The sequence below is a fragment of the Siniperca chuatsi genome, linkage group LG14 (genome assembly GCF_020085105.1).
Source record: "Siniperca chuatsi isolate FFG_IHB_CAS linkage group LG14, ASM2008510v1, whole genome shotgun sequence".
NCBI classification, from domain to species: Eukaryota; Metazoa; Chordata; class Actinopteri; order Centrarchiformes; family Sinipercidae; genus Siniperca; species Siniperca chuatsi.
The window spans coordinates 19,534,169-19,556,374 of NC_058055.1; the positions used below are offsets into that span (position 1 = coordinate 19,534,169).

The 22,206-nt window shown below is 37.6% G+C and overlaps 2 protein-coding genes across 6 annotated transcripts in view; both read right to left on the reverse strand.

Annotated features, from left to right (window-relative positions):
- Positions 1-13,504, reverse strand: part of jakmip2 (janus kinase and microtubule interacting protein 2) — a 32,090-nt gene extending 18,586 nt beyond the window's left edge. For both annotated transcript variants that reach the window (XM_044223140.1, XM_044223141.1), the window contains exon 1: positions 13,348-13,504. The gene's annotated coding sequence lies outside the window, so the exon portion shown is untranslated. The remainder of the gene's footprint in view (positions 1-13,347) is intronic.
- Positions 13,505-17,299: 3,795 nt separating this feature from the next.
- LOC122888372 (prolyl 4-hydroxylase subunit alpha-2-like) overlaps positions 17,300-22,206 on the reverse strand; it is a 33,304-nt gene continuing 28,397 nt past the window's right edge. For 3 of the 4 annotated variants that reach the window (XM_044222753.1, XM_044222749.1, XM_044222751.1), the window contains 4 exons: positions 22,092-22,157; positions 20,568-20,636; positions 19,681-19,777; positions 17,300-18,766 (listed from right to left, as the gene is read on the reverse strand). In XM_044222753.1, the coding sequence (XP_044078688.1) occupies positions 18,696-18,766; positions 19,681-19,777; positions 20,568-20,636; positions 22,092-22,157 (303 nt within the window). In that variant the 3' untranslated portion in view covers positions 17,300-18,695. The remainder of the gene's footprint in view (positions 18,767-19,680; positions 19,778-20,567; positions 20,637-22,091; positions 22,158-22,206) is intronic. The other variant, XM_044222752.1, reaches the window with a different exon arrangement.

The window sequence follows — 22,206 nt, forward strand, 5'->3', positions numbered from 1 at the left end:
GGTGGAGGAGAGACAAAGAGAGATAGACTGTAACATAGGACAGACTGCAAAGGTGACATAATTGAAACATTGTATATGTGCAGACTAGCCAGTATGAGCAGGGTGAGTTTTGAAGTGGCGATAGTGAAAGAGTACAGATTCAGGCTGATGACGAGAGGATTGCTGGTTCTAATTCCCAGGTTATGCTTTGTATGTTAACAAGACAAAGAGCCTGCAGCCACAAGTGGCTCTGGAAGGCTGTACTTAGGCGCAGCGGTGCTTTGAGCTAAATGCTAATATCAGCATGCTAACATGCTGAAATGACAATATTATCACTGTAATGTTTAGCAGGTGTAATGCTCACCATGTTCACCATCTTAGTTTAGCATGTTAGCGTGCGAGCATTTGCTAATTAGCACTAAAAACAAAGTATGGCTGAGACTGATGATAATATCATTAGTTTTAAGGGTATTTTATTATACCCTATTTTAAATACCAAATTATTATTTGAATTAGGTATTTGGTTATGAATTAAAATTTTGGACAAATTAAATTTTTGACCTGATTCCAGCGTCGGTTGGGGCTGAAAACTACAAGTTTGAAAATGAAAAAAAAAAAAATGGGGGTGTGGAAAGAAGCAAGGTTACCAGACATTTGTAGCCCTCTCATCATCTCTGCTTGAGGCTAGTGGCTCAAGGCTGCATTAGCTGCTACTAGCATAACACCCGAATCTCCGACTGAATTGGCAGCAGTTGAGTTGCATTGTGGGTAATGTAGGCAACAGGTTTTGACGAGGAAGAAGAATGACTGGAATATAAAATACATAATCTCTAGTTCTGCTGCATCAATATTGTTAAGTTAATAATGAGTTTTTACAATTTATTCTGTGGCGAACATGAATGTCTGTCCTAAATTTCATGGTAATCCATCCGATAGTTGTTGAGACAGTTCACTCAAAACCACAACTGTCAAGAGAAAAAATCAGGGGATCACCAAAGTCATTAGGATTCATCCTCTGGAGTCCATAAATGTCTGAACCAAATTTCACGGCAATTCATGCAATAATTGTTGATAAATTTCAGTCTAGACCCAAGTGGCGGACCGACCGACCGACCAACCGGCATTACCATCCCTAAAAACTGGGGGTGAAGTAAATAAGTAAGTTCAAATATGTTTAAGAGTGGAAGCAGGGCCTGCAGAAAGATCAGTCGATTTTCCTCGTTAATAACAAAATTAATGTGCTTGGGTTTATATGGATGGATGGAGGGAAAAGTAATAAAAAGACCATGTTGGTGGCACATATTGCTTTAACTTTATTTTCTAGTTTAAATTCTGTATTGCCATATAATTCTCAGTTTCTAGGAATTATTACATTATGTCTTTGATCTCAAGACATCATATGCACATCATATAGTAACCCCCAAGAAATTGTTACTAAAGGCATTAATCTATATTTGATCAAAAACTGACCTTTTTTTTTTTTTTACATCTGTCATGCTTTTTGAGTTACATAAGAATGCCAGATGTTCTAAAAGAACACTTTTATAACCTGAGGGAGGAGGGATGACACGATATTACAGGGTATTCTTGACGATATGACAAAATATTGAAAAATATTTATTTATATATATATATATAATATTTGAACAAACATTTCTAGTAAATTATTTCTTATTTCACCATATTAATTCTACTTAATCCTCCACCTTATTGTAGTGTTCACAAACTCACAAACTACTTCAGTTCTCTTTTCACCACACACTGATTTGCCCCGCTCGGCCTCTTTCTGTTGGCCCACCCAATCTAACTGTAGCAGTAGGTTAAACTGCAGAAATGCCGAAATGAAAGACTTTGTTTAATCCTGACTGGTCGAAAGAGCATGGCTTCGTCACAAAAAGCAGAAAGGACGACCATGCTTTTTGCACATTGTGTCGTTGCGATGTGGACGTAAGCAGCAAAGGCAAAGGCGCCATTGACAGACATGCTAGTGCAGACAAGCACAAAAGCAACAATCAAGCCGCAGGTGCCTCTTCACTTTTATCGTTTTTCCATGAAGCTTTATCACCTCAAGATGACAAAATCCCCACTGCAGAACTTTGTAAAGTTCATCATGCAGTCAAGCATCACCAGTCATACAGGAGAGTAGACTGTGGAATAAAAGTTGATCGTGAGATCTACAACGACTCATCAATAGCAAAAGGGGTGACCTGTGGAAAAAACAAAAGCCAAAGCTATGTGTGAAAATGTCCTAGCACCCAACTCTGTCCAGGCACATGTGGATTATATAAAAGAAAATGAACTGCATTATTCAGTGGCAACTCATGCATCAAACAGAAGTACGATCAAGTGTTTTCCAATTGTACTAAGATATTTTCACTTTGAGGAGGGCGTGCAACATGCACTGCTGGATTTTTACAGTGATAGGAACAAATGTTGGAAGCTATAACAAATCAGCTGCTGGCTAAACTGGAGATGTCTGGTCTAGATGTGAAAGAAATGTCAGAATATGCAGCAGACAACACCAGCGTAAACTATGGAAAAACACAACAGTGTTAATCAGAAGCTGAAACTGGCTCAAAAGGACACGCTTGCTGCAAACTGTTTAGCCCATATTCTGCACTATGCAACACGATATGCAGCAGGGAGTTTGGATGTTGACACTGAAAATGTCGTGTTAAGGTTTATAGCCATTTTAGCATCTTAGCTAGCAGAGCGACACAGCAATCTGCTGCGCCACTTTGTCACAAGGTGGTTGTCTCTGCTGCCATCCATTGACGGAATGAAGTGTTGGAAACCCCTGACCAGCTACTTTCAGAGTCTAGGTGAGGAGGAATGCTCCAAGATTTTGTGAAAATGTTTTGGAGAGGATGGCACTGAAGTATCTGAGACGTATTTTCTCTTCCTCAGTCACATTCTAAAAGTGTTCTCAGACTGCATTGAAGCACTTGAGACCAAATCATTCAGTTTAACCTCTGTGTTTAAGGTAGTGACTGAACTGAAAGGGAAACTTGAGAGAAGGCTTACAGACAATTTTTTTTTTTGCTTTGCTGTGAACAACAAACTCAAGCAACTAAGCCTTGTTAGAAGCGAGAACCAAGTGTCAGACATTTCACACAGAGATAAACAAAACATTCATTTTGGACCGGTCAGAATTTTAAAAATTATTAATTCACAATCCTAATTTTTATTTTATTTTTTTTAAAAGTGATACTTTTATTATGCACCTTTCTAAAAGCTCTGTGGGTGTATTATTTTTTTTAAATTCGTCTTTTATACTCTGCAGCATAAAACACTGTTTGATGCCACTTCCTGGAACTGTAGTGTTCTTACAACCTATTATTTTCTGTTACCGAGAGCAACAGAACAGAAGCCTGCTACTTATGTTTTCCATTGCTCTTTGCTAATAAAAAAGAGTGAGAAGAGATAAAAGGTTTGATAAGAGATTTGTTAGCATCCAAGCTTAACAAATACAGGTATTTCATGAACATCAACCTTTCAAATTAAGTCTTCAGACTCAAGTCCAATCAAAGTGCCACAAGCAGGCTTCAGTGCCTTGCTCAAGGGCACTTTGAGGAGAAATAGACGTCATGGCAGATGTACTACCAACCAGCCTCTAGCACTTGCCATCAGTGTCATGGATCGAACCAGAAATCCTGTGGTTACTGGTTGGCTAAACTAATGTGGTTAGACACGGTGCAACTGTACTATTGATTAATTGCAAAATGACAAACCAATCTCTACTGACCCTTGGCATCAAAATAATGCTTTACCACTACCTACAGTATGGTACCAATCAGCACCCATTATCTGCATGAATTGTAATCATTTCTGAATTACAAGTTGTAGCTCCTTTTGTGATCTGTTAACAGATTTACAGAACAAAGACAATGGCACAACTTACAACTTGTTACAATAAATATGTGGTTACAGCAAGTTTCCTAATAATTTCCAAGAAGGTAGTGCAAGGTATGTCAGCTGAACATGCAAAAATGTAAAACTTCCTGTGTAGTTTAAATTACAGGCAAATATCCAATGCACCAAATATGGAGAATGAAGTTTCCTACGAATAAATAAATATGTACTCAGGGTGCAATGGATCTCTGTCAGTTTTTCTAGTTATTAAGATTGATTTCAAATAAATTCCTCTGGAATCAACAACTGCTTATAAACTCTACCCAGCTATGGAACTACTATATAAAGATTTCCTGATTTCTTTCTTAAAAACTCAAATGAATGAGTGGATACTTACTATGTGCACTGTCTCAATATATCATCATTTTCATACCAAATTTCATAGTTCTTTCCAAGAAACGTCTGAGGAAAGTACTAAGAAATGATCGGACCCGTAAAAGCATTACCATGGTTACACATCATATTACTTAAAAAATTGCTGTAAGAGTGTGCATATGGCACTTGCACACCACATTTTGCTAAAGGTCATATCTAAATCTTTAAGCTCTACAATGTGAAAAGGTAATTGGTTCATCACATTTGTTTGAAGAATCTACAGACATGACAAATACATTGTGTGCTTGTTGATTTCAGATGTTTATTTGATTGTCTGTATAATATGTATTGTCTAAATTTCAATTTGAAACTGCTGTAATATTTAAAATCAGGTGTTATTAAATTATACAGAAATTAGTGTGCATGGTAATCTCCTATTACAGTATATAGGTTTTTCCAAAGGTTGGTTCTTTTATCAATGTCTCAAGTATGTTGATGGGTTTCCTTACTGTATACTTCTGTTTAACTACACACAAAAGGCCACATGCATATGAACGTGCACACCATCGTGCATAGCCATGATGACTCAGGAGGAGTTGGATGGTGTCCGCCATAATCTGAGGAGGGGTGACATAACATCGCTTAAAAGATTTTGAGATGCAGATTAGAGATGAAGCAGTCATCATCATCACATTTAGTCTACATGGGCTCATGATTCTGCAGTGTTATGGGGCCTTTTAAAAGTGCTGCTGCTCTTTTTAAGTATCACTTATGGAGGCTGTCCAAGGAAACATTGATGAAAACCACTGGATCAGTATACTGCACACAAGTACTGTATTTGTCAGCGGAAAAAAAGGGCAAAGTAACCATTTTAAACATGATTTAGAATGTGAAAGAGTTTCAAACACTTTGGTAATGTACTATAACAGGCTAACACTAATCTGATAGTCGAAATTTACAGTGATATTAAAGACAGAAAAGCAAGCAAATCTTTGAGATTGAGCAGCTTTTTACCAGCAAATTTGTCTATTTGTCCTAAAAAAAAAAACAATTTAACAATTATCCAAATTGTCATCAATAGATTTTCTGTTGAGCCAAATGATTAATTGACCTACTGTTTCAGCCCTAAAATATATCCCATAAGCTTTATTCACTGAAGACATTTTGTCATTTTGCCTCCTTGGCCTGAACACCTCTACTCATCTCACCCTAACTTTGTCTGGGTCCCCTGGCCTACATTTTAGGTCCTGTTTACACCATTGTATCTATCTATGTAGGCCTATCTGCGCTAGTGTATGCTGTTTGAAGGAAGAGCAGATAAAGGGGTAATTTTGTGTTGTAAGTATTTAAGTTTATAAGTTTTTTGATATAGTCCCTATGGTATTTTTCACTACATTCACAAAATTAACCAGTTTTGACAGCAAATCATGTTTTTATTACTTTTGAAAGCTGACTTAATCGGTGTGGTAAGCACTTTAGTTTCCCTGCTGTCTTGGCTAGACCTTTCTTATTAGTAGGCTGTTGGTAGAGCTGAAACAATTAGCCGTGTAATTGATTAATCTATCAACAGAAATCAATTAGCAATGATTCTGATAACTGATTCATCATTTTAAAAGTCATTTTTTAAGAAAAAATGTAAAATATTCTTCAGCTTCTAAATTATGAGGATTAGCTGCTTTATATCATTGTAAAGTAAATATCTTTGGGTTTTAGATTGTCAACCAAAAAAAAGCAACTTAATGATGTCACCTTTGGCTCTGGGAGATTGTGACAGGCATTTTTCATGTAGGGGAACCTTCAAACAGGCTTATCTCAAGACCAGAAAAAAGCGCAATATGCACTAAATGGATTACAAATCATTACATGATTGCCATCTCCTTTATGAGGCTTAGATGTTAACATATTGGACACATTTAGAGAACCACTTGCAAATGGAAAAATCACGGCATAGTCTGTTACTTTGTTTTGCACTGTGACGTGTGATTACATAATGTACCCCACTCGTTATGGTGGCATGGGTACTGGAAACAGAAATTTCATCCCAGCCAGTCTGTTATCCTATGAGTAGAGCCCCTTCCTTCCTTTGCTTTTTACGTGTCATCCTTACTCAGCACTCCCTTCTCCACCTGACAGCACATGTAGAGTTGGTTTAATATTTAAACACACACAACTACAGTAGCAGATTCCTCTTGCATAAAGGGGAGGTTTACCCAATAACTGCCTCTTTAGTAAGCTATTCTTAGCAGATAATGGACTTGTAATGTGGTAAGAACTGTGCTTTTTCAACCTAGTACCCTACACATTTCATAACACTACTTCCCAGCTCCAGGCTGGAATCCCAGTTCTGCTGGTTTTCTCTCATACAGGATAGTTATTTCAACCACTGTACCAATCATTTGTACAATATACCGGGGCTGATGTAGTTCCTTAATTCAGTCTAAAAACATGTTCTAGATCTTCCAATTTAAGTGGTCAATACTTACTTTATAAAAGGTGTCATATTTTAGAGCTGCAACAATTAGTCGATTAATTGATTGATTGAATTGCCAACTATTTTGATAATAATATTTTTTAAGCAAAAATGCCAATCATTTTCAGGTTCTAGCTTCTCCAATATGAGGATTTTCTGCTTTTCTCTGTTTTGTATCATTGTAAACTGAATATCTTTGTGTTTTGGACTGTTGGTCGGACAAAATAACATATCTGAAGACATCACCTTGGACATTTTTGTTTTCTTACATTTTATAATCGATTCATCGATGGAGAAAATAATTGGCGGATTACTTGAAAATGAAAATAATTGTTGGTTGCATTATTGTATTTTCATTTTTGTTCTTTGGCTGGTCAAGCTAAGTAACAATAAGCACAAAAACTAGTTCTCATAGAGAAAAAAAACCCATTGCAGTGGCAGTGATGATGATTCACTGATGATTCATCTATATCCATCTTGGTCCAGCTGAATACATCACCATCATGCAAAGCCAACCACAACTCACCATGACGACTAATACCGTATTAACCTACAAACCATCCACAGCAACCAGACACTGTTCTGAAGGGCTAAACTAGATATGAACTTGCTGTGAGCCCAAATCAATCTGATTACTGTCATATTCCATTTTCAGACTGCACTGGGAAATAATCCGCTGGCTAGTCAAATGAACACACCCACAGACAGGCATCATGGGCAATACTGGGCCATGCACCGGATGTTGCCTCAGTTGTTTTGACTTCCATTTCTATTTTGCGGATACTTAACTGATTTTAGGGTTAGGATGAAGGTTAGTTTCACTGCGATGTCCCTTTGTTGTTGAGTTTAACAAAAAGCGGGAATCCTTCTTGATTTATATTTCTCCCAGGAATATCCAAGAAATATTCTTACTCAGCACACGACAGATTGTGTGAATAGCTTTAATATTTAAACACAGGCACTTATAGAAGGATATAGCTCTTGTTTAAAGAAAGTATTTAAAGCAAATGGTTTGTTACATTGTAAGTAATGTACTATTTAACAGGCTTCAAACTGAGCTTCAAACTGTGATATTTATCTCACAGACACCATGGTTCTCATAAGACATACATACTGACAGCAATATATACGGTATTTTAATATACCTTATCTTCCCCTAAAGTTTAGAAATAGCCTTGTGGTTGCAAACCATTTACCATTTATTTAACTAAATGCATATTGCTTTTGCAGCAGCGGTTGTACTGCTGTAGATAAAAGTGAGGAAATCCTCATACAATATTAAAAAAACAATGAAGAATTCAATGCTTGGAGAAGACAAGAGGATAAGCTAAGAACTCCTCCTCAACCTTGCAGACTGATTTCAGTCCCTTTACAGCAAACATAACAAATTCTGGACCAAAAGACAGTCACAGTGTGAATCATTGATTGCACTGATTTAGAAAAAATGCCATATTCTTAGCAACTTAGCTTAGAAGACAGGCTGGCATTATATTACCCCACACAGTTAACACAACACCAATCACCATAGACAGCATCTCTCCAAAACCAACATCATGAGTCAACAACAATGCAGGACTTAATAAATAAAAAAAATATATCAAAAAGGAGAAACATGTTAGTGTACCAGTACCTTACACAACACTCCCGGTAGCTGTCAAAACAGATAAGGACACCCAATAGTAACAGTGCGCAGTACTAGCTCCTCCGACAAGAAATGGCACCATCTGACATAACTGACATAAGACCAATTTATATGGACTGCCACAAGTTAATGAAAGTTACTGTCATGCCAGAAAGGGTTTAAAGAACCAGATCTTGCAAAAGCTGTTTACGGTATTCCTCTAAGAATTAGCGAGAAGGTCAAGCAGATAACACATCCATCACACTGTCATCCCTTGAAGTATAATTTACCCTAAAATAGAAAATGTGCCAACTAATGAACTGTCATCACCCCTACAAAGTGTACATAGAGTGAGCAAAGCAGGATGCTAATACTATAGGGGCAAACAACATACAGGTGGTATACTTATTAACCAAGCAGTTTGAGACATGTAAACAGTGGGTTTATCAGAGCTTCTGCCTGCTGCGAACAGGGGCAGAAGAGCTCTATAAGAAGTTGACAGGCACTCAGGTGCTGACATATTATCGCCTTGTTAAGCTGTTATGGCTTACGTGATAGAAAACCACTGAAACGATTAACTTCTGAGAAAAAATATTTGGGTCTTCAGCTGCTGGATGACTTTCTCCACCAGCTAGTCGCTAACCCATTTCAGAATCAGAAATCAGAATCAGAAATACTTTATTGATCCCCGAGGGGAAACTCTTTTGTTACAGCTGCTCAGTATCACGTCAGTGCACACAGGAATAGAAGTTCTAAGCAAATCATAAAACAAAAACAATTGACTCAAATGCGCTAAAAAGCATAATGGAGCTGCAGAGTTGGGTGATAATTCTCTGGGGGTTGTTGACTGCGTGGCACCTTTCATGAAGCATGCTGGCACCATGACCCACATTTAACTCCTCAGACATCAACTTTGGGTGTTGCAATGGATTTTCCAGACAGAGTCTACCAGGATACTAACAGAAAAGCAAGCCTTGTTGCTGCCTGTCATCTTTAGTCTGATGTTACTCTGGGGTCTTATGGTAAAAACCATACAGAAATGTTTGATGGTTGATGGGTTTTAAGGAAACACTTTTGCTCTTTTTGAAAGACTTCCAATCCTTTTCATAATTTGGACTGCAGGCCAATGCTGCATTTAGCAATATTTTACATCAGTGTTTGCAAAATCTGGCTCATTCACTACCATTCAATTTTATCATAGTTAAAGAGAAATGAAAGAGCCAGCTACTGTTGCAATTTGGATTATTATTAGGCTATTAACATTTAGAAATGGCCAGTTCATATTAATTTGGGAGCATATAAGATTAGACATAAGTGGGCATCTTCCTTTCTGCTCGTAAACAAGAAGCTACTGAGTTCTGTAGTTTTTCATTTCCAAAATAAATCTTTCAACCTAGAGCCAACATTTTCTATATCAGGACCTACCATCTGCCATCCACTACCCACTCAAACTACTGTACAAACCATACTTTGCCTTGGGTTAGGTTTAGGATTAAAGAATACAATACGCTTTGGTTGCTTTTGGGGATCATATTTGGAGTTTCCATAAGCCCTCTAGAACTGTGTTGAGGATACCAGCCAGGCAAGACATAAGAAGGTCTGAAGTGAAGCAGTTGACAAAATGTTGGTCAGAATTGATCAGCAGGATAAAAAAAACAGCTACTATCACAGAATGAGCGCTGTCTGCAATTGCCCATTCACATGCGGGGCAGGAATCCAAACTTTCCTCATTACCAGACCTAGACAGACAGATCTCTTTAGTGATTTCATGTGCATGTGTTCGTAACTGCTCAACCAACAGTCTTTTTACCCCCAACAAACACAATCTTACATTTCTGGGCTATTTTACTTTTGACTAATCGTGGTTATGCAATTGAGCCTGCAAAATTGAATCAGACTGATGCCAGCACTGCCCCAATGTCAATGAGCAACTTAAGTTTAATCAGTCTGGGGCCTGCTTGTGAGGTAAGTTGGTTTAAAGTGTCCTCGCTTCGGCTGGAGTCAGGCAGCACTCTCCTGCTTGTTTGTGGATCATGTTTGTCTGCTTCTCAGTTGAGACCAAGAATGACTTCTAATTCATCTGCCTGAGGAAAGTGCATCAAAATGGTCTAGATTCACATCTGCTCCATGTTTGGCATCTAACTTGAATTATCAATTTACAAAGTATTTTTAAAGTACATTATAGTTCTCAAACAATTGATATATTGAAAATTCACTATATTAGTTGCCATAACCAAACACTGTTTATCGGTGTGATCCAACAGACTAGGGCTGCACAATTAATGGAATATTATCGCAATCGCAATATGGCCAAGTACAATATCCAAATCTCAGAAGCCACAATTTTTTGATAAAGGTAAAAAGTGTGACAAAACAGCATTACAATTAAGTATTATAGTGCTGCAGAGATGCCCTGGCATGAATCATATCGCAATCGTAATATCTGTTAAAATAATCGCAATATGATTTTTGTACCATATCGTGCAGCCCTACAACAGACCTAAAGGGACGTTCTGTTTGAGACTGTGTGTTTATGCAATCAAGTTGGCAAAAGTTAGTCAGACTGATGCCAGCACTGACCCAATGTCAATAAGCAACTTAGGTTTAATCAATCTGGGGTCTGCTTGTGAGGTAAATTGGTTTAAAGGAAAACTTTGCTGATTTTCAACCAGCTTTGTATTATTACAATGTGGGTGGTTGTTCAAACTACAGATCGTACTTCTGTATTTTTTGTATGGAATCAGACATTTGGAGCCACTTATATAAGCCAGAATACAGTGCGGAGGTATGGAGGAGGAAGAGGCCGTCACAGCCACAGGGGAGTGCTTGAGACATACTTCGGGATCCTGAAAAGAAACTGGAAAAAACAACCAAAGCCAGCGGGGCGATGCGGACGTCTGAGCATAGAGTAAGTGCAATAGCGACAATGTTTTGTTACTAGCACGGCAATGTTACAGTGCGAAAACATAAAATACATGTTTTTTATGAGGCTTACACTGCCCCAGTTTGTTACCCGGCGATGCTATCAGAGTTCAACATTAGTAGCTCTGACTGGCTGTTTGTAGGAGTTGGGGAAGTTTGGGAGTGGTAGTGGCCTTGGAAGGCAACAGGCCCAGTGCATTCTGGTTGTTGTAGGTTTTCTACCTTTTGAGCAAAAGGGAATACCACAGCCCTTTTCTCTGTTTTCTCTGGTCATGTAACACCAATTTAAAAAAATTATTCGTGTCTTTCTACTACATAGACAGCCCTGTTTTATGAAAATACCATCTATCCAGTGGTGAAATATCCCTTTAAAGTGTCCTCACTTTGGCTGGAATCAAGCAGCACTCTCCTGCTCGTTTGTGGATTATGTTTGTCTGCTTCTTAGTTCAGGCCAAAAATGACTTCTAATCCATCTGCCTGAGGTCAAAATACCAACCCGTGTATGAACAGAGCTGTATTATTGCTGGAAATAGTGCAGGAGAGTGCATCAAAATGGTCTAGATTCACATCTGCACTGTGACTTGAATTATGAATTTATATAGTATTTGTAAAGTGCAATATAGTTCTCAAACAATAAATATAATGAAAATCCACCGTATTAGTTGTCATAACCAAACCCTGTTTATCATTGTGATCCAACAGACCTACAGGGATGTTTATGCAAATATAATGTGTCCAATCTCAAATTCATGTCTCCTTTTCAGTAAGTTTAACCATGTTGACCTTCATTAGAAGTCATTTTCAAAGCAATAACTTGTTGTGCAGTGCAGCTAAAATCCAACTTAATGCTTCATGTAACAACCAATTACATGAATGAGAGTGTCCACTGATGGTAGATGAGCAGTAACACGTGGAGGGGAATATATCTATGGAATGATATGACAATGTACAGTAATGCAACAAGACTTGATGGCAGGTAGATCCAGAAATCCACATAACAGTGTCACCTCTGCTCAACTGGGTCTGAGCATCACAAAGGACCACTTAAAGATTAATGTCATATCCCAAAATCGAATCAAATTGTGACAGATTTGGAGAGCAATGTTAACATGAAAACTCCAACCAAAAGGTAAAGAAACATTGTCACATATGAATCATACTGCCTGACTAAATGAGGTCTGTTATTGTGATTGAGCTCACATTCTGATCCGTTTTAAAGCGATTAAACTTTATTCTGGTCTTTTTTATTTTATCCTCTTGCTTCATTTTGCTCCATCAGTGTGTGCTATTGAGCGGCTCTTCTTTTGCAATTCAATCCATAAACTATTAACTTGTGGGCAGACACTAGCCTACATCTGTGCTGACCCTAAAACAATAGTGTGAAAACTACCTTCCCAGCAGGGGTGATGTGTGTTAAATCAGGCCAGTGTAACACCCTGAGGCAGCTGCCGGCTACAGACCCTGTGCCTGTGTCTGGACGGCCCTGCCAGCCCACTGTGGACGAGCATCCTTTTGCAACATTACTGCAGCATTCTTTCAAAACATGGCCATTAATGTGTGTGGTGACCTGTCAAGCAGAAAAATGCACATACTGCAAACCATACATGCGTAATTATGCATAGAAGCCAATGCGCATCTGGCTTTAACTTAGGCACAAGCATCAACAGCTGGAAGCTTCACTGCACAACAAATACGGCTACCAAAAGCCTACCAGCCGCAGAAATACACACACAGATGATGGTCCATGCAGCGTGAGCATCCGTCGTGTGTAAGATGGCCCTGCTTGGCGATGAAAATCCCCAAGCGGACACGAGCTCCATCCTCGTCATTTTTGAAGGGCTTGCTAGTGTAGGCCTGCCGCTTCCGACATGCAGGCTAAGGCAATGCTACACGCTCAAGTTTTCCGTTTTTATGTTATTGTACACGATGATGGCATTTATTGCTGCAGTGTTACTTTTTGGTTCATAGCGGCAGTGAAATTAAAACGAGTCCAATGTGTATCTCGCACCGCTGCTGAGATGATCAACCAGACTCAAACCAGAAGGCCCGCTAGTCCCAGTAACCCCCAGCTCAGACGATGTTAACACCTAACAACAGCAGTATTTACAAATAGCGTTCCGTGCCTTACCTCGCAATTGATTCTCTTCGCGTGTGGAGTCCTAATCTGTGTGAAACCGTGTCCATGACATGCTCATTTTGTCGAAAAATTCCCACCCCCCCAACCGCTACGATCTCAGCATCAGCAGCAGCCCGTACAATGAAGCAGTGATGGCCGGTGGTGATGATGCTGGGAGCCCCGCCCTCCTCTCCATGCAGCCAGAATGAGCTCACTCACTGGTTTCCAGCTCAGCCGGCCCAGTGCCGCCGCAGTCCACCAGCACGCAGCACAGACACACTCACACCCCAGATCACAGCAGACGTTCATTTAACCGTCCGTGACGCTCCTGTAACCGTCCACATAACGTTGCTTACAAGTTCTGAAAGTGTTAAGGGAAAACGTTTTAAGTGCAACATTTTGAATGTTAATACAGGTAAAAACATATATTTGTAATAATGAATATATTTTTGGAGAACATCCCTGCAACGTTATACTAACGTTTATTTTCTATAGCTATATATCTATATATAGATACATAGCCTACATACATATGGAAAAAAAGGGAGAAGGCAAGAGTTGAAAGAAAATGCAAAAACTCAGTGGAGTAAAAAAAGAAAATTAAACTCTTCAAGAAGAGTGGATCCTATTGGTTCCAATAACTGGGGCCCATTAAAGAATGATTCTCGTTTTTGCCTTGAAACATTATAACCATGACCCAATTTTAACAACTTAAATGACAATTTTTCTAATGCTGCTATTTGTCCAAACTGAGTAATCCACTCATCAACAATTTCCATATTGTCAATAAGTTAACGCCCCACTATCAGTACTGTTTGACTCCACCCTGCATCAACAGGAGGCTCATCTCTAAAGGGAAATGTAGTTTTATAATGTTGTATAGTGTATGTATAGGCAAGAGTGTATGTGCAAACCATATGGTGCAAAACAGTTGTTGCATTTACTTTTTGAATTACTATACTTACACTCTAAGCCTTGTACAACATGTGGTGCAAATACTATACTTATACTATGGTCATGCCAATAAAACAAATTTGAAAATGTGTTAACACTAGTAAAGGACTCTCACTGTAACAATTCCTTGGAGAAACCTTGTGGTAAATACAGAACAAAAAAAATTCAAGTTATGCAATTTTGCCTTGTACTATTTCAGAAAGTCAGACTTTATAACCTACATAGCCTACAGATTTAATGAAAAACTTTCAGTCAACCTCAAATCATCTCAAATACTTAATATTTTCCTCATTGCAACAGTATTTGCAACATAATTACATAATTAAAGTTTAATTGAATTGAAATGAACATATGTCCTTGGTTCAAAAAGTTAATCTGGAAAAGTCACTCTAAGTGTTAATATGTGCTTCATATACTGCACAATACCATGTTGCAGGGAACAGTATGGATAATGCAGTACAAATTGAGTGAGAGATAGTGTCACCTATCGGTCAGTCCCAGAATTGTGAGTGATTGCCAGATGCGTTCAGTGGCTGAAGTCAGACAGGAGAACAAAAAAGACAGAAAAGACATTTTTAAATACTATAATACACGTCTATAGAATATTCAGATGATACCTATGCAGGCGTCTTTGATTCCTGTCACTTTGTTTAACTACATTCTGCAAGGTGATTCGCATCACATTTTTATTCTACTGAACTCAAACACTTCAGAAGTGTTGACTGACTTTAAGGTCCAAGTAAGGCAGACAACACACTGATCAAGTTTGAATAAAGCCGATAAGTAGACTTCATGGTTTTGGGAAACTAACGGTTAAGTGATTTGAAGTGGGAAAAGATGGCCATGAATGGAAAGAATGGCCTCTGCACAGTTTCTGTGCCAAAGGGATTCCTACAGGGGATGCCTAAAGAGTTGGAGGAACAAGGGTACTGGGGACCAAAGCTGAGTTCATCCTAACTGTGATGGACCTGGGAATGTATGGAGGTTCCCCTACCTGTGCTACAAAAAACGGTGGAGGTGAGTGTTTTTTTCACAGCACTGGTTGCTCTCAGTTTGTCAAGCACATGTTTCCGAAACTGGCAATCTGGGACGATTATTGTGGATTTATTTCCCCAGTGTATTACCTTTTCTCTTTGTGTTTTAAGAAGTAAAGATCCTCTCTTTTTTTGCAGGTGAGTTCTACATCCCATACATCTAGTTCATGTTTACATGCTGAGTCCTCTTATTCTTCCTTGAGACTACCTTGGGACAATACACCAGCCAGGGGGGAATCCTCTGATTTATTGGTATGGCTATTGCTGATTCTACAACTGAGTTGCTAGCTATTGCAGTGCCAGAGCAAAATTACATTTCTCAATTACTCAAGTGACTAAACCAACAGCTACCTGCTAATAATCATTTCAATCAGCACAAACTTTCAAGAAAGGGATACAAAAAGGGATTTCTTCAATTAATTCTGGAAGGAAACATGAGGCGTTGATGTGGTGTATGTATAGTGTATACATCTGAAAATTACTGTTCATATTCACATAAGGTTTCCTGCATACACCACCTTTTGGTGTGAAATAAGTTAAGTATGATGCTCCAGGGCTAAAATCTTTGATCCCAGCCTTTCTTTGGAGTTTAGTAAAAAGATCATTTGTCTTGCATTTGGGAATAAGTCAACATCTGTTTAACATTAAAATATCAATATGAAGTGTGATCACTTAATTAAAGGGCTTACAGCATGTCACATTTATCAGATCTTTTTAAATCTGCTATATGATACAACAAATTTACTGTAAACATCCATTAAACGTTCAGTGAAAGTATGTGTCAGTCCTTTCACCTGACGAATATCTTAACGGCTTTCACATACTGTGATTTTTCTGGCTGCTTATTTTGTCACAAAGGATAAAAGAAAAATGATGTGACTTTTGGACTGAGTTTTTATTTCCAAATTACGGCAGGATTCTACTGCGCTGTTGAAAGCCGTGGTGGAAGACAGGGATGACCAGTCGGTTGAAGGTAAATCACATACGGCCCACATGCTGCTTGTTAAATGCTATAACGATAACTGTTGTCATGCTATTGCTACCCTACCCAAAAGCTAACGTTAGCTACATGCTAACGCCAACTGCTAATGGTGTAGAATCATGGTGTTCGTTAAGACAAGTAAGCTACAGTGAACAAACAGTCTGAAACAAAAGTGATAAGTCAGCATTAGATTATGTGTGTGTTCATGTGAAGACACACAACTGATAAAGACAATGAGTATTATGCCTCAGCTGCAAAAAAAAAAGCATGCAAGGCCAGCAGTAGGCTGTGCAAAAATCATGTCTTCACCACAACATCCGAAAATACTGTATGTCTTGGGAGTATAAAGTCATGACTGAGTGCATGAAGCTCTCTAAACTGTTAAAGGAGAGTAAAAGGTATACTGTTTTCAGCTCAAGACCTTATTAGAACATTGTTCTTAGTCAGAAGTTCAAAAAGTTCACACCTTATAAATTGGCTGCACAATATTTTTCTAAAATTAGGTTGATGTAATCAACATATCCAAGTCCCCATGTGTAATCTGGTTGTGACTGATGAAAGGGGTGGGGTTTACAATCAAATATTTTTTTCTAAAACTAATATTGACCTCAAAACGTCTCTCTCTTAAATTTGTTGCACATCTTGCAATATGTGAAGAAGCATTGGTTTACTGTAACCTATGCCAATTACAAAGTCCATCAGTCAGTCAATTAACTACAAAAAGGATAATTAAAATGCTACCAACATTGACTCAGATTGTTTGCATTCTGGAGATGAAATGGTGTAAGAAGTTTAAGTTAAGTCTAAAATTGAATCCACAGTGACAATAAATGTCTCCATGTTGCCTGCCTTCTCCTGCTGTCACAAATTATGCAAGTATTCATTTCAATTAATAGATCCAAATGAGTCTGTCTGATAAATCATCCTGGGTAATAAGGACATTTTGATTACAGAGTGAGAAATCATGTAAAATAGTGAATGAAGACACAAAACGTTTTAATAAAAGACAGTGTTTATTGACTTGCTTGTTTGCCATCTTGCAGAAAGAGCACACAATGTAATAATAATGTAATGTAATAATTTAAACACTATAAATAAAAACGTCATGAACTTGATTTGGAGGAAATGTATTTCTCTGTCAGGTTTGAAGGAGAATAAAACACTTTGGGTGCAAATGGTAAAGAATGGAGTGACAGGAGAATAGTCTCCTTTGAATCACAAGATAAAGCTGTTAGAAATGAAGATAGTCAATTTGTTTCTAAAAGACTGATGGTAACTTCAGATGTTTTTTCCATTATTCCCTAAAAATCTTTTTCTATTATCTATTTTTTTATTTTAAATAACAGAGAGAAGTTGTTTTTCTTAGACTGTTTCCCAACTTAACCTCTAAATAGAGCCAATACCAGCCTATAGTTTTACTTTGCACCCAAGGTGTTTTTGTAAATGGACATTTCTGATAGTTGGCAGCCAAATATTTATGAATGTGTTTTCAGTCCTTCCCAAAAATGTACTGAATAACTTGAAAATGTGTTCATGTTGTAGCATTACGTAGCAGAGGTAATAGGTAGTCAATTCTGGTGTATTTTGTAATATCTGAATGTGGTGCAAACTCTACAGTTGGGTCCACAAGTCTGAGTCCATCACCACCAACATTTTTATTATTATCTACAGAACTTTTTCTTCACTTAGTTGCTGCTTTTTATTCAGAAATATGTTAAATGTATGGAAATCAAACCTTTTCTTTAAGAAATGTGCATATTAAATTGAAATATATCTGAATAACCTGCTCTGGCACCATGGTTTTCGTCACACCTCCTGTATGTTTTGGTGTTTTTAACAGTTAAGATATTAGCTTAAGCTTTGGAGCAGTTTGGGTTACAAACTGTTCACCTGAGAGCAAAAACACACAAATATTAGTTTTTGGTATCAGTGGAAAAAAGATTTGGCTGAAGGCTCACACATTTGGATCTACCAGTAATTTAATTTCAAATTTGATTTTAATGACTATAAAATGGGTGTACATTGGTAAACCAAGATTGCACTGTTACAGTTTTGTGTTGTTTTGATGTTCAATAGTTAATCCTATTTACAGAACACATTTTTATTAAATTCTTAATGTAAGTCACTTATATAATTAAGTGGGGGTGGTGTGAGGATGCATGGCAGAGAACTGAGTTCTGTATCTTCCGGTAAAAAGAGAGAAGAGATTATCCAGCCAGATCCCAGACTACCGTGTCATAATTTCTTAATCATGCAGACAAGTTAAGGGATCGAACACTGAAGTGTTGTAGAACGTGTCTGTGAGTTGCATCATTGCCAGAATTAAGGCACTACTGTGTGTGTGTGTGTGTGTGTGTGTGTTTGCATGTTCCTTAGGTGTGGGTCAAACTTCAGTCCACTTCTGTCAGGCCACAGGGTCTCCTGAACTCTTGTCCTCGCTCGTGAATCCACTTGTTTGACACTGACAAAACAGAAGAAAAAAAAAAAAACATGTGAGGACCGAAAATAGCTGAGCCAGTTAAGTAATGCCTGTGTAATAGAATTTAAAAAAGGCACTATAAGCCTTCACTGCCAGAATGTTCCCTGTCAGCATGTGGTAAAAGCTCTCCCCCAGTACAGTTTAATGTGTGTATTTACTTCTAATAGAACCTGAAATGTGAAGATCTTTTCTCTTCTATATTAAAAAATATGGTGAGGGTTTTGGTTTAAACTGGCCAAGCTGGTTACACACCCTGCCCAATATATCAACACTTTCCCCATGATTAAGCTGCAGATTTCCTTCTTCAAGTGTTAACATTTCTGACTAATATTTTAGGAACGCCTTTTCTTCTTGTTCATCGAATGAGGAGTATTCGTGTAAATAAAATAAAAATGCTTTCAAAATTAAACAACTTTTGAAATTTTTTTTAAGAGTATGTATATTAGGACTATTTCTTCAATAGAAAAGAGTTCTACCTAAAACAGATTTCCAGGAGACCCCATATCTGGGATTAACAGGTATTTTGTTTTTGTGTCAGATTATTTTTTCATATTTCAATACTGTGAGCATCACAAATAAACATCTATTCACTTTCATTACTGAGGTGGTGGTAGAATCTCAGGGGCTGATATCTCAAAATCTTCATAAATAAAACCATAACTACATGTCTACATGGCTAGATACCACTAAGAGTACACAAAGGGTATTTTGTGACTTGGCTTAAATGACCCTTTGGGCAAGACAGGTAAAATATCAAATGAGAATGGTTTTAATGCTAAACATTATGTAAAATTGTTACAAATACAAAGAGCTCAATATTGGTCAGAATGTAGTTGTTTTCTAATCCCATTCAATTTATCAATACTTAATTGTGATGATTCTTAACTTTGACTCACCCCATTTACTTCCTACTAAGACAGGACAGGCTGCATGCCGGGTCCTATAGTCTCCCTCCCCGCTCCTGAACAGATTATACCAGAACACTGCCGTCCCCTGTGGAGAAATGACACAAATGCAACATTAATGGTAACATCCAATGTGCACAAGAGAGAAGGAATGTGAAGATCCAACACGCAATGAGACAGATGCTGGAATAAAGAAGACCTGAAGCAGTGGTGGCTTCAAGCTGAGAGCAGCAATATACCGACCCACGTGTTCCTCGTGGTTGCCACATTGGCAAAAAAGCATAACAAGATAGTGTTGCAGCAAAAGCAGCAGGGTCAGTTGGAACTAAAAAGTAAAGATCTTGAAAGCTGAGCCCGCAGGAGGAATCTGAGGATCTACTCTGTGCCTGAAAATTACGAGGGAAATATTGTATGATATATATATAAAATATGAAATGCCATGTATTTAACAATATCAATGATAGCTGTAATTATTACACCGATGATCATTTTAGTGCGTAAAGTGGCCAAATAACTGTTCAATTATTAATTTCAATGGTAGACGTCTTTATGCAAATTAAATATTAACATCAGTGACTATTTAGATAAATTTGAAAATAAGTTCACAATAATAGACTTATCTGAAACACAGTTAAATCAAGAGATCTTTATATGGAGGGCTATAAATTCTATTATATGAACAGAACAAACAAAAAGAGAGGAGGTGTGGCGTTGTACTAATTATAGGCTGGGGCCTTTACTTTCACAGTATTCAAAGATAACTGAAAAGTTGTTTTAAAAAAGAACAAACTTATTATGTGAGAATCAGTGCGGAACAGATTAATGGAACTGATAGAAAAAAATCACAGTATAAAGTAAACACTCTCTGTTGTCATCACCTTTCTTGGCCAGATTGCTGCTCCAAAGTCAGGGAAGACCGTGGCACCTCCTGCCTCGACATCACTCATCTGAGAAAAGACAACAAACTGGTTGGAGACTTCCTCAGCATTTTCTTTAAAGAATACACTCTGGTATTCAACAATCCCCAAAGGGTGCTTTTTTTCACATCTGCATTTGTAGCTTAGCAAAACATACATTTGTTTTACTTTTCAAAAGCAACATATTAAATGTCAACATTCAAAGCACATCTTGTTATTGAAGATATATGTTGCTTTAAAGTGACACAAATGTAATAATAATAATAATAATGAAAATAATATCATTTTTGAGAATGTGTATACATCCATAAATACCAGTGGATGCTAATTAAGTGACAAATTAAATGTCATTTCATTAGAAAAAAAATATACAAATGATTGTTTGGTCATTGGTATATGATAAAAAAAAAACAAGGTTCTGTGAAGGTCTTGAAGGGGAAGAAAATGTAACACATTTTTACACAAGAAAGTTGCTATGTGCACTACAGTGAGAAGACAAGAAAGACAAAGGGAAGAAAAAGGGAATATGACTGACCCATCAGTTGTCCCACACACAATGTTATCACAGTTTGATAAGGAAATTAATCTACATCATGTTACGTAGTTGTGATGATCAGTAGTGTCCCATAACACATTTATATCTCCACAAGTCAAACAAAATGGTCTATTATCTAGAATATGTACAGTACTGTTATTTTATGAGGTGTTTTACTACTTGTTTCAGTGTAGAACTAGATATTCTCTGGACACATACCATTCTTGTACAGTTCTCACTCATTGATAAAACTTTTCCTAGCTCCTTCTGGAATGTTTTGATGCATGAATTATATATTATATTATTTCTGTTGTATTTGTTATACTGTTTTATCCTCTCCACATCTTATGTTCAAAAGCACATCATGCACTAGGGTGAACAGTGAACTTCAATCAGTAACCGCTTATAGGGGGAAAAACAAACAAACAAACAAACAAAAAACCCCAATTAAACTACATACCTCATTCAAAAACAAAATCATTTTTCTCTTTTTGGGTATCAGTGTATTTTGTACAACCCAGTGTTAGCGAGGGTAAAATAAAGAGTGGCTTCTACATCAGCATGTTAATGGGGGATAGTTAACAAAACTCTCCACAATATGTACTGGAACTGATTGACAGAAAAAACTGTATTCTTAGATATTTGTCTATAAGGTTTCTCAGTCATCCAGGTGATTTATAGCGTATTATCTCCCCAAAATCTGTAGAAATATTATGGCCTCTTGCCTCATTACATTAAGTAATTCTAGATTTTGAACTCTATGACTTTAATGTCACACATCAGGCCAATTAGTGAACCTCTATGAAAGTCAATCAATCCAAGTCCAAGATTGAACCAGAGCTTATGCATATGCCCATGAAGCTAAAACAAAAAGAAGAATGGAGTGTATATTTCAGGGTCACTGCCACAATCCTGCCTTCAATCAACGGCGACTGGATGCACGTACTTACGTAGTTCAAAAAAGTTGCCACACGATTTCCAGTGCCTAATCTTTTGAAAGCATCAGGCTCATCTTTCTACAAAGATAAAATTCAAGAGTGAAAATACATGATGAAAACACTGCTC